General features: G+C 44.6%; 1 protein-coding gene across 2 annotated transcripts in view; it reads left to right on the top strand.

The window, feature by feature from the left end:
• EPAS1 (endothelial PAS domain protein 1) overlaps positions 1 to 13,190 on the top strand; it is a 293,430-nt gene that overhangs the window by 260,720 nt on the left and 19,520 nt on the right. The window contains exons 11-12 of one of the 2 annotated variants that reach the window (XM_086927783.1): positions 4,439 to 4,552; positions 8,277 to 8,758. In XM_086927783.1, coding sequence (XP_086783909.1) covers positions 4,439 to 4,552; positions 8,277 to 8,758 — 596 coding nt within the window. The remainder of the gene's footprint in view (positions 1 to 4,438; positions 4,553 to 8,276; positions 8,759 to 13,190) is intronic. The other variant, XM_086927784.1, reaches the window with a different exon arrangement.

The raw sequence follows: 13,190 nt of genomic DNA, 5'->3' as shown, positions 1-13,190 counted from the left end.
AACTAGGAGATGTATATGGTCATAGAAAATCAACCAGGTGGAAGTATTATATGGTAAATTCAGAAAATATTGTTACAAAAGGTATTATGGCAAATGGGAGCTGACCAGCTAGATATAGAGCCGTGTCTATGTGCCATGCAAATCATTTAACATATCTACAATGAACAAAGAACAATAGGGTGGATAATTAACTGATACCAGTATGCACACATTCTAGTCAACCAAACTGTGCTGCAATGAATTTACCTTATTAGACTTCGGGGAATTAAAACCATGGGCTTGTGAGATACAAAATAAATTTCCTTTCAGAAGGAGTAGCCTAAATCACAAATTTTGCCATCACAAAAAGTATTTAGTAATGGACACACCTTTGATTGTTCATTCGTCAAAAATGATGGCGGTTGCACAGTTAGTAGGAGCCTCCACTCAAGCAGTACTCTAATTAGACACACATTCCTTAGCAAACAGCTTACAACATTGACCTCTATCCTCGAGATCTCAGTAAGACTATCTGTTTCCAGGAAGCAGTGGTTGAGTGACGCCAGTTAGGAAAAGCCCTTTCATGACCAGAACATGTTGCTTAGGTCAGTGGTGTGCTGCTTGTTCTCTCTCACTGTAGTATCTCAAAACCCTCTAGAAGATTCTAGCCCTTTTACCCATTTGAATGTATTCTACCCAGCTTTACTTAATAGCTCACAGCTTCAGCTTTGATTGGTTGAATATGTTCATAGACACATTTTAAAGTATCTCTGTATTATTGTTATTGTTATTGTTATTTTTGATTTGTAGCGCGCTCAATCACCTACAGGCCTCTAAGCGCTCGGGAATCGATGGTAAACAACAACTTTGACAGTACAGAGGGCATCCACTAGCCTACGTGGCTCACAGGGCTCTCCTGAACAACAGCGTTTTCAGCCCCTTTCTGAAACGTAGGAGGTTTCCTTCCTTTCGTAGTGGCTCAGGTAGTGTGTTCCATAAATGCGGAACCAGCACCGAAAAGGCTCTACCGCCCTTGGTGGCAAGTTTGTACCGAGGGCAGACTAATAGCTGAGAGTCTGAGGACCTAAGAGCTCTCTTTGGGCTATACATTGCCAGGCGATCTTTGATGTAAGCAGGTGCCATGCCATAGATGGCTTTATGGGCGATGCACAGATTTTTAAATTCCACTTTCTCCTTAATAGGGAGCCAGTGGAGGCTTTGTAGCAGGGGGGATGCTTTAGTGTGTCTTGGCTGTCTGAAGATAAGACGAGCGGCATCATTCATCACCATCTGTAGCCTATTTATCAAGGTTTTTGGTAGGCCAAGGTAGAGGGCATTTCCATAATCTATGCGTGAAATCACAGTAGCTGCGACGATGGAACGTAGCATAGATTGGGAAATGATAGGCACTAATTTCCGTAGCTGTCGGATGATATTAGTACAGCTGCCCACCACTGAAGAGATTTGGCTGACCATAGAGAGGTCACAATCCAGTTTGATCCCCAGGCTCTTCACGTTCAAACTGGGTTTTGGGGCTGGACCTAACTCTGCGGGCCAATAGAGGTCACACCACGGTGAGATGGTAGATGAAATAACCAAGACCTCAGTCTTGTCTGGATTGATTTTTAGGAGGTTTCCTGTCATCCACTGGACCGTGTGTCTCAAGATATTCTGAGTGTGGAGTTGGGCGGTGTTTGTATTGTCAACACTCAGCAGCAGCTGCGTGTCGTCTGCGTAGTTATATACTGTGCAGCCCATACTCGCCAGGGAGGCAATCAGAGGCTGCAGATATAGGTTAAACAGCAGTGGGGATAGGGCCGAGCCCTGAGGTACCCCACATTCTATTTCTCCCACTGCGGAGATTTCTTCTCCGAGTTGTATTCTTTGTGTCCTTCCTGACAGAAAGGACTGCAACCACTCGAAAGCCCGGCCTTTGATGCCAAAGTCACTCAGCCTTTCCAGTAGCAGCGCATGACTGACGGTATCGAACGCTGCTGAAAGGTCTAATAAAATCAGGGCGCTCGGTTTTTTACCGTCAGCCAAGCCTCTCAATTCATCCAGCACCGAGAGCATCACCAACTCGGTGCTGTGGTGTGCTCAGAACCCTGCTTGTCGTTCGTGAAGCAGGGAGTGGGACTCCAAGTACATGGACAAAGATTTTAATACATGTTGCTCCAGTACTTTATTACACACAAAAAACATTATTTTGCAACTGTTCTGAGGCGAGCACCACCGTTTACAGTGCTGATAGAATGGGCGTAGATCAGCATCAGATGTGGACGTTGTATTAACAGTTTTATAGACAGAAAATGCACAACCCTTGTAGGTTATAGCTGCTTGATGCTAAATACAGGGTCAGCTAAAGCCTACAGAGCCCCAAGAAAAATTTGAGAACACAGCAATATTACCAAATGCATTTTGAGAAAAACACACAGGTATGTTAAGCTAATTTGTTAATGTATATATTTAAGTATTAACTGGTGGCAGTGCATGATGCGTTTAATACAACTGAAACCAATGATATATTTATTCTTTATTTTTGGTGGTTTATAAATAAGGGTTCCAGTTTCCCGTTTTTTCTGATGTTTACAGATAAATGCAGACAAAAAACAAAGTGTTTCCTGGCTGTATTTGTTTTTAAAAGCGGGAAAATACTGAAAATGATGCTTCTGGTGAGAGACTGTCCATGCTGTATTTCATGAATTCCAGGCATAAGCTGAGCAGATAGACAGCATGGAGAGTTGAAAAAAAAAGAATGTGATTAAAAAAATACAGGCATATGTTAAGATGCATTTGTAGTATAGCGCTATTATGTACCTTCGAATGTAGTGTTTCGTTATACGTGGCTTCGTAATTTGCTAAAACGTGAAGGCATCCATGTATGAGTGCACATCCAAGAGTTAAATAAACGTGGAAATATACCATTTTACAGCTCCATTTATTCTCAAAACGCAAAATAAATGTGGATAAATACCAATAAGATCGCCAAAAATAAATATGGATAGAATCAGAGGGAAATGTTAAAAAAAATAAATACCATAAAAACGCAGCCCTATTTATAAAGTACCTGTTTTTCACCTATTTTTATTTTTTTGCTTTGGGAAGTGTTATTTGACGTGAGTGTTCTAGCTGATTGAGAGCGCTAACATCTTCCTCTTGGCTGCAATTTTTTGTGGTCAACCTGGAAAGGAAAGTGTAGAAAGTAGGCATGTTGTAGTTTAGTGACATTTAGGGATTAGGTAAGAGACTTAGATTAGAACTTGGGCCTTTTTGTCTGTCAATGCATAGGTTCAAGTTAGGAATACTTTAGAAATAGTTGAACAAACTCTTGTTAAAGAAAGCAAGCCTTGCCAGCCCACTAACAGTACAGCTTTTGAAACTCAAGATAATCACTAAGTTGGGGCAATTATATCAAAACATTGCATAAAATGTTGCTTTGTGTATCTTAACCAGAAACCTTAAACTATCCTTCCTGATAATCTTGGTGTCTGCTCCAACTGAGCTTTGTCGGCACTCTTCTTTCCCCATCTTCAAGCGAAATTCAGTAGACATTTCTTTCACATATCGTTATTCGAGACATTTCCTCCTGTCCAAGACTTGGGGTTACGAATGAATTTTCAGGTCCAGGCTGTCATGCCTTTCCTTGGACAAGTGTTCTTCTCTAGAACTTTGTTTAACCCCTTCGATGCTCATGACGGAACGGTACCATCATGAGCATCGGTTGAGCTGTGCTCATGACGGAACCGTTCCGTCATGACCACGCCCGTTTTCATTAGGGGTCAGCACAGGCTGTAAATCTGCACAGCACGGATAAGGTTAAACCTTTGTGAATTTTCTGTTCTGATTTACATATGTTAAGTGTGTCTCTGCTTTCGTTTCCTACCACATACTCTGTACAGTGGCCCTCTTTCATGAGTCTAAATCATGTGCTAAAAAAGCAAAAATACAAATATTATTGGATCCAGAAAATGACAGCCAGTTGGAGAAAGGTTTCTGTGCACTTCCTCTTCGACAAAATAGTGTATGAGGCAATGCATGCATTGAGGCATATTGGAATAAGGCCTACATACCTAATGCTATGTTTTGTAGAAACCTTTGACTTTTGGTAATCATGCCGCATGTTTGATATAATGCCGTATAACACTGTTTAACACCAGATTTTCTCTTAGGCTAAATTTGACTAATATCTACATAACAATGTATTTGTACAGCTATGCTGTCTCTGTCTCAAAGAGTCTGGTTGGAGTCCTTGTTCCAAAAGGCATGTCTAGAAGTATTTTGTTTGTCACAATTCATCATCTAGATTGTGTTCCTTGTTCATCCTCTGTTTCGCTCTTATATTTCTAAGGGTGTAGTCTTAATAATCATATTGTGGTTGTTATTCCTGAAGAAGCACATTGACTCATTTGGGTAGCTCTAAAGTCCAGCCTTGTTCTGTTGTTTGTGTTTTCACTTCTAGCCAAGCAGTCCAGCCGATTATTACACAGCCTTAGAGGAAGATCTTAAGGTCGAGCTTATCGAGAAGCTGTTCGCTATGGAAACTGATCCAAAGTGCCAGCGTAACACCACTAAGGTGAGCTCGAGAGATCACAGAAGCTCAGCTTATCAGCTGGAAATAGGGTTTTCGTTGATCACAGAGATATTGACAATAGAACAGTTTGATGGTCTTTGTTTCTCAATGCAGGTGTCTTGCATAGAAAAACCTTGGCTGATGTAATCTGAATTAGGCGACAGAAATGGAAAAGATTGGAATGAGCAGAATTGTGCTAAAACCGAGAACTCATGGGCCAGATGTATGAAAGCTTTTTTGATAGGCCTCATACAGTGCTGATAAAAGTAAGAATTTGTCATAAGGGTGCAGTGTGCTGCCATGGAGGATCAGGATGCTGTACTATCCGTATGTCATCGCATTGTGTTGAATTTTTTTTCAGGGGATAATAAAGCAGCAAACATTTGTCGGCTACTCATAGAAAACTGCAAGTTCTTTCAATGTGTATAGTGATTCATTCACTACCATTTCAGGGTTGTTACGTTTAATACCTCAAGATTTTGACTGGCATCAGCTGAGGGCACAATGGCTACTTTCACTTTGTTGCATCCTCTTGATGGTGCATGAATTGACCATCTATAATCTTTAACCATGTGTCATTTTGAAATGCTGGCATCATTGCCACCCTTTCGAGAGTCAAAAGCACCTGAGTTTTGATGCATTGGATTCTGACCGCACGCCTGGTGCATAACCCAGGTCAAATCCTCCGTCTCCGGGATCATGGTTACCTCCCCGTGGTTATTGTGTACGAAGGTCACCTAGATAGCCTCCACAATTGGCTGCTCTTTGCCCCTAAATCACTGGCGCGTTCACTTATAGCTGAAACCTTTACTCTCATTCTGCTTTTGTATGGGTAAAATCTCCATCCAACTCTCCAATCCAGAATGCACTGCTTAACGTAAGATGTGTGTAAGGTACTCAAACATACTCTAAATTCCCAGAGGAAATTAAATCATCAAATTAATCACTTGTCAAAACCCTTCTTCACTAACAAAGAATGCATTGGGCTGTTATTCTTCCATTGTAAAGGTGCAGTTGAACCTCCACCGTTCATTTGGTTCGCGCTTTCCGCCTTTCCCTTGTCCTGTGCTTGCTTCCCTCAGCTGAACCGCCTGTGATGAAGCTTCTGCCTTGTTGAGACCCTGTGTAATGCCTTCCCCGTCTTTACTTATTGGTTTGAACGGGCCCTATTTATTATAAGCCTGGGTTCGTTCAAATAAACCAACTTTTCAGATTGGCACGGCATTCCATTCTATGAAACTGTAATCCTTTCTTATGTCTCATTCTCCTCTCTCTCGTGAAAGACTACTTTTTGCGGTGTGTGCTACTGCAGTAGTGAATCCATACAACTGAATTGCAGATCATTATTTTCAAGCAGTCACCATGGTTAGACTATTGATGCCCAAAGAATGGGGAAAAAATACATAAAATTGATTCAAGATTGACAATCTTAAATATGAAAGAATGCAGTATAAAAGGTCAATACGCATTTTTTTTTTAAATCAAGTATGTCTTGCACAACTATTAATGTTTTACAGGATGCCGGATCACCTAACAAAAAATATATCCATTTATCGTTTTTCAAAGAAAAAAATAACCATTTGCCTTCCTTAGACTGTCTTTTATTACCCTGGTTCGAGTTCTCTCTAAACCTGTGGTACCTTTTCCTCGGGCTGGATCTGCTTAGCGCTAAGACACCCTCTGGTAATACGCGCATTATAAGACTACCTCATTCATTCATCTATTAACTTTGCCAATGGTTAATATAAAAACCTTTGATCAAGCCAGCTGCATAGTTTTACAGGTGCATACCATACTTGCACACACCTACAAATTGACGCAGGCATTCTTTTTAGGTCTCAGCTGAGACGGCGCATGCCATACCACACAATAGTACACTAAACAATAATAGGCCACACCATACTATACAATGACAGACCATATCATTAAAAGTTAGGCCATACAATACCACACCATACTATACAATATTAGGACATACCATACCATATACCATACCAACCAAGTTGGATCCGTAACTAAAAAGAAAACAAAATGTAAATCATACCATGCAATACCACACTGTACAACATAACTATAAAAACATTGGCAAAACCAATATAGCTCCATAAAGGCAAGACCCACTGGCTTTGGGTATGCTTGCTCTGCTTAGTTACAGAACCGAGCTGGATAGGTAACTAAAATGAAAAAGAAAGTGTGAAAGGTTTTTTAAAGAGCGTAGGGAAAGCAACAGATGGTCAGAAGTAACTGGAGAGATGAAGCAACAGGCAAGCAAGTAATGAAACAATTGGTGAAAAGAGGCGCGGGTGGAAGTAGTAACATGGAGGGTGGGATATAAAAGCACCGGGCGAGAGCAACTTTGTGCGAGTAGGGAAGAAAGCCCACGGGTGAGAAAGCAACAGGGGAAGACACAAGAGAGAGTGCAACATGGAGGGAGCTGGGTGAAGCTCACTGACAACAGAGAGCAGCATTGAGTGCCGGGAGAGAAGTACACGAGCGAGAGAGCCCTAAAAACATGCACTGGTATGAAGTGATTAACAGAAAAGAGATAAGTAGTGCTTGAAGAGCAAGCATTGAAGCATAGCATTCAAGAAATCAAAATTGGTGGTAAAGAGGCAATTCTCCATTGGAGCAACAAACACAAGAGTGACAAACTGGAAAATGAATAAGAAGCAGGAAAGTGAAAGGAACAAGAAAGCCAACTAATGGTAAGCAATGGGTGGCTCCAAGCCCCTGTATGTTCTTGGTAAGTCTGCACTGTGTCTTGCAACAGAAAGCGCATTACCTTGCAGTAGGCAAGATCTAAAAAATGCTTGCACAAAAGTCCAAAGATATAAATAATTTTGATTGGTAGAGCAGTTACAACAATTATCGTCAGGAACATCATATTTTATTTCCTGAAAAAAGTGTGTGCCTCCTTTAAACAATTAGCGTACAACTAAGAGACGGGGATTGCGCCAAACGCCAGTAGGAATGTGGGGCAAGAAAGTAGGGAAAGCCTACGGTGTACGCATAAAACGGAGAAATTAGAAAACTACAACCAGAGATACATTTAAGATGCAATCCAGACACAAACATGGCGGCATTATTTGTCAGAATTTGCTGGAATGATTGTACAGCTCAGTTTTAGGTACCAAAGGGAAGGAAACAATATTTGATGGGTTTTTTTGTTACATGTTCCTGCTCCCTGCACCATTATCTCTTCCCACGATTGCATTGCTAATGCTTTGTGAAAGAACACATAATATTAGTTTGCCCTGTTTCACGGCATCTTAAGAAATCGGGTGTTTGAAGGAAACCTTTTATGAACTGCTGTTCAAACTGAAATAGAAGACTTTTATTTTTAACCATTTTTAATTTTGGAAATGCAGTAGTGCGATCAGTATTTCTTGGCTTTTCACATGCAAGAGACGAAGATAATTTTATTTAGAGCCATTCTTCTAAGTTAGTGATGAACAATGATGCAAACTCATGTTTCTCAGTTTTGCCAGTAGCATCGTTGCATTAAACATGCACTCTTGTACCTTCACTTTTATTCCAGTACCATTTTAGCGTTATTGTTTTGCTGCTGTTTCCATTTTATTTCTTTAAAAAAACTAATTTCAGTATATCTTTTTAAATGAAAAGGCTCGAGAGTTTTCCCAGAAGTCTTACTCTGAAAGCACAGAATGAGGCTGGCCTCACAAATACCAACCTTATCCATTGACCTTTTATCTCCCTTTTCGTGCAGCCTGAATTTAATGAACTTGATCTGGAAACTCTGGCCCCCTACATTCCTATGGATGGAGAGGACTTTCAGCTGAACCCCATTTGCCAAGAGGAGCATCCTCTCTCTGAGAAGGGACAGAGCAACCCGCAGTGCATCAGGAGTGTGGCTGCCTTCTTCCAGCCCAGTGCTCCTCCACCACAGAATCGTTACATGCCGGACAGATATTGCCAGCAGATGCAAAAGGCGAGTGCAAGCCCCTGTATCGATCCTGGGCCACCGCTACATTTTAACAGTGAAACAAAATCAGCGCTGTCACCTTACTGCGCACTAGACAGAAACCCAATGTCTTCAGCGGGCGGACAGTCCAAGGCACAATGGCCGCCTGATCTCCCAGCACACTGCATGCCTCCAAAATGGCGGATGATGGATCAGTATGGTGGATCATTGAATAACTCGCCATCAGGACCACCGATGCCGGCACACATGTCATTATTCAAACAGAGGTAAGAATCTTTCCTTTGTTAAAAAGACCACTTCGCTTATAGTGCTAGTAGGGGTAAAAAATAAATATACATTGTACTCGCCTATAATGTTTGATGTAATGGAGGGAAGTTAGGTGATATAAAATGCATTGCTGCTTGTGTGAAGAGGCATGAATGTTTAGAAAGATTAGGATATTTTTCATATCTGTATAAGTATATGGTCCTACATGGCCATCAAGTATTCTGGAGTCATCATAAACTACAAGGGGAGAGGTAGAGTGGTTTATAAATGTCTCCAGAACCCCATGATGGAATTACAGGAACATATTCCACATGTTATAACTTATGTATTTGTTTGGTACAAATTGCATGAAAAGAGCATTTGTTTCATACAGGAAAATGATTAGTGAAGCAAAATACTGCACTATACTTTCGAACTGCCGGTAGTAAATGTAAATTACTTTTAAATGTGTAGAACAGAGGGTTATTGGCAACATGCATTTCTTTATTAAAAAACACTTATGGCCGGGATACCCGTCACCCCCTCCCAACACAATCCCCAAGAATGGGAAGACGGACACGGTTCTTGAACTTTTTGGAAGGCGGGAGGGAGTTACCCTCCCGGCCGTATTTATTAAAATATGAAACAAAATTAAAACATTAAAATAACAGTTTCATATCATGTACAATTTCATTTACACATTACGATGTTTATTGGCTAACCTTAACATATCTCTAATACAAAGGTTCTCCTAGCCGATTCTAAAACATCCTGTAAATACATTTCTCAAAATTCAAATTGTACATCCTAACATTACAGGCCAACGGCAAGGTCGTAACCGGTGTCAGATCCCTAATACCAGAACTCCCCCCCTTACTTGTGAGGGGCGGGCGCACAGAGGACTGTACCTCTGTGCCAACTTCCAATTTCCCTTGTCTTAGCGGGGGCCCCATATTTACTCGACGTCATCTTGGTGGTCGTCCGAGGACTCGTGTGAGGTGTCTAGAAGGTAGCGTAGACCCCCCCTCCCACCCCACACTGCTTACCACATCCGCCGTCGCGGATGTCCTGGCCCCGGGAAATTCCCAGGAGGGGCCCGTAGCCCCTCCTCCCCAGGGAGGGGCCTATGACCGCCTTCCCTTTCGGCGGCCCCATCCTTAGAGGGTACCGCCTCCCCGTGTGAGGGGCCAATGGCCGCCTCCCCCGGGCGCTCCCATCCATAATGGGTGGCGCCCCACCTCTAGGGATCTTCCAATTACTGCTCACCGATCATGACCTTACCGCCACAGGCCGGATAGTTGACCCGCTATCCGAACCCCCCCACAAAACTCCTACTAAAGGTCATGGCTACACAAACTCGTTAACCAAGCTATGAAGTCTCCTATGAGTAAGACATTTCCTTCCCGGGACAAATGGACCCCATCCTCCAGATACATATGGTCCCCCTGGATACATCCATGTGGAATACAATGCAATTTTCCTGTACGAAACAACCTCCCCAGTTTGTTATTAACCTTCTTTACTGACTGATTCAGGGCTGACTCAGAGAGGGCCCCCCGCCACACCTTCCGAGGAATCATGTGTGACCATGCAATCGTGCACCCCGGAACCCTTCTCGCCAACCAACTTACTGTGGATAAAATTAACTCGAGAAGTACTCGTCGACCAATGGTCACCAAATCATTGCCCCCAAGATGCACTATGATTACAGATGGCGGTGACCTCGTCCGCCCTAACAGTCCCTCCATAAAACTTTGAAACTGGTCAATACAGAGCCCGCCCCTTCCGTGGAAGGTCACCCTGTACCCGTATTCCCCAGCCACGTGAATCATGTCACCTGCTTTGAATACGTCTGCGGCGCGCCTCACGTATGAGTGGCCAACGACCCACACCACTCTTCCCTCAGCCGGTGATCTTTGACCGCTGGTCCCCAGGTGTCGGGTCAACTGCACAGTCCGCCCCGCAAAGCCTGCTCGCGAAACTGTAAACCAAACAGAAAACAAGAAGTGTGAGTGCATGACATTAGCTTCACAACATGTGCAACTGCACATACCTTTTATAACAATTCGAGGACCAACGCCCCAACTGTTTCACCTTTTCAACACTCAGACCCCTGGCTGTGGCCTCTGTAGCAGCCCCTATCCGGAAGGAATGGGTCCCAAAATCGCTCGGGTTCAAGCCCGCTGCCGCGATTGCCATTGTTAACACCCGCTGAAACTGAAACCTAGTCAGTGGGGTGGCGTCGGCGTGCCTCAGCAAGGTTCCCCCCCATGATGCCGCCTTCTGCGCTAAATACTCCTCCACGCATTTTACCGGGCACATGGGAGACCCCGGAATCCGCTGGACTACCACACTGTCCCCGATCGCTCCCTGATCGGTCTTGGACCTGGCTATTGAGACTACCATCGTCTCACCCTTAATTTGAATGTGTTCTCGACACAGACCTCCCCCCGTATCCTGCTTATTCCTCGCTACCAGCTCGCTTACCCGCATAGCCCCATGGAATGCTAATGCGAAAGCGGCCCGGAACAGCACAGTCTCTGATTAAGATGAACATGTCGCAGGGAGTACGGCCATTAACAGGGACAACCTTGCTAGACCTATCGGGTGCCTCGCATCCACTCTACGACCCTCAAGGCGTTGCCACCCACGCAGTGCCTTCCTTACGAGGAAGGACGATGTGGGGTCCTGGATGCCATGAGCCTGCGCCATGAAGGCAATGGCGGCCCTGTGCCTATTGGCTGTTGCCAGTGACCGGCCTGCCTGATGTAGTGATACCAGAAATTTCAGGACATACTCCTTCTGCCCCCAATGCCCCCCCCTAGCTGAACCCAAAAATGACCAATAGGAACAGAACGCTCCTTCATATGCCTTCCTTGTCCTGGGTGCTAGACTCTCTCCCACGAGGTTTTGTAATCCGGGGCACCGAGAGACCAGAGAGATTCGGGAAATGGTGCCGCCACCAAGTCCGCTGAGGGCAGACAACCCCGGAAGGCCTGCATATGGGAACGAGAGAGTGCATCAGCTGCCTGGTTCAGTACCCCCGGCACGTGTCTTGCCCTAAAGTGGACGTTTAGTCTCATACATAGCAGGACAATTTCTTTCAGCAATCTCAAAATCCATTTGCAGCGTGCTGCCTGATTATTGATACATTCAACAACGGTCATATTATCAGACCAGAACACCACAGAGCGATCACGAAACCCCTCTGGCCATGTTTTCAAGGCCACCAGAATGGGGAACAGCTCAAGAAACCCAATGTTACCTGTGAGCTCACTATCGTGCCACCACGCCGGCCATGTTCGTGCCGACCATTGATCACCAAAGATGGCGCCAAAACCCACACTTCCTGCCGAGTCGGTCCACAACCCCAGCTCCTCGGAGGAAGCTGGCGGTTTGTTCCACACGACGCGACCGTTGAAATCCGCCAGAAATGCCAGCCATATGCGCATATCCTGGCGAACCTCTGCTGACAGTCTTGTGCGGTGGTGCCCTTCCTTGAGGCCAACCATGGCCTGTGCGATAGAGCGGGAAAAGGGGCGAGCCATCGGTATCACTCTAAGGGCAAAGTTAAGCTGACCCACAGTTTGTTGCAACTGATGGAGAGTTACTTTTCTCTCGCCGAGGCACATTTCAAGCGAGGCCTTAAATTTCATTACCTTCTCCTTGGGCAAACGGAAGCACCCCTCTACAGAATCGAGCTCAATTCCCAAAAACTCTAGTGAAGTAGATGGCCCCACTGTCTTGCCTGGTGCCAGTGGCACGCCAACTTTTCATGAGATTACAGAATTCCCTCAAAGCCTGTGCACATTCCGTGTCCCCGGCTGCCCCCAGAAACAGAAAATCATCAAGGTAATGCATAACCTGCGTGAAGCCCGTGGCTCTGGTGAACGCCCATTGCAAAAAAGTACTGAACTTCTCAAAATACGCACAAGAGATGGAGCAACCCATCGGCATACATTTATCCATGTAGTAGCGTCCTTGAAACACAAAACCTAAGAGGCACTGATCCTGTGGGTGTACCGGGAGCAACCGGAACGCTGACTCGATATCTGATTTAGCCATCAGCGCTCCGGGCCCCAGGCGATTCAACATGGCGACGGCCTCATCAAAGGATGCATACCGCACCGAACAAACTCCCGGGTCAATCGCATCGTTCACCGAAAGACCCCTAGGAGCGGATAAATTATGGATTAACCGAAACTCACCTGGGTCCTTCTTGGGGACTACTCCCAACGGTGAACAAACAAAGTTAACAACTGGCGGGTTCCCATATGGTCCCGCAACCCGACCTCGGGCCACCTCCTTTGCAATCTTTGCCTGTACCACCGCCGTGTTTTGTTGAACCGATAGTTGGTATTTACACTGTGCTTCCCCCCGAAAATCCCCCGCCGGGATGTGGAAACCATATGAGAAACCGTCTCGCAACACCCCGGCGGAGACATGATCAGG

This window comes from Lissotriton vulgaris, chromosome 6 (assembly GCF_964263255.1).
Source record: "Lissotriton vulgaris chromosome 6, aLisVul1.2, whole genome shotgun sequence".
Classification (NCBI taxonomy): Eukaryota; Metazoa; Chordata; class Amphibia; order Caudata; family Salamandridae; genus Lissotriton; species Lissotriton vulgaris.
This window is presented reverse-complemented; position numbering and strand designations above follow the sequence as displayed.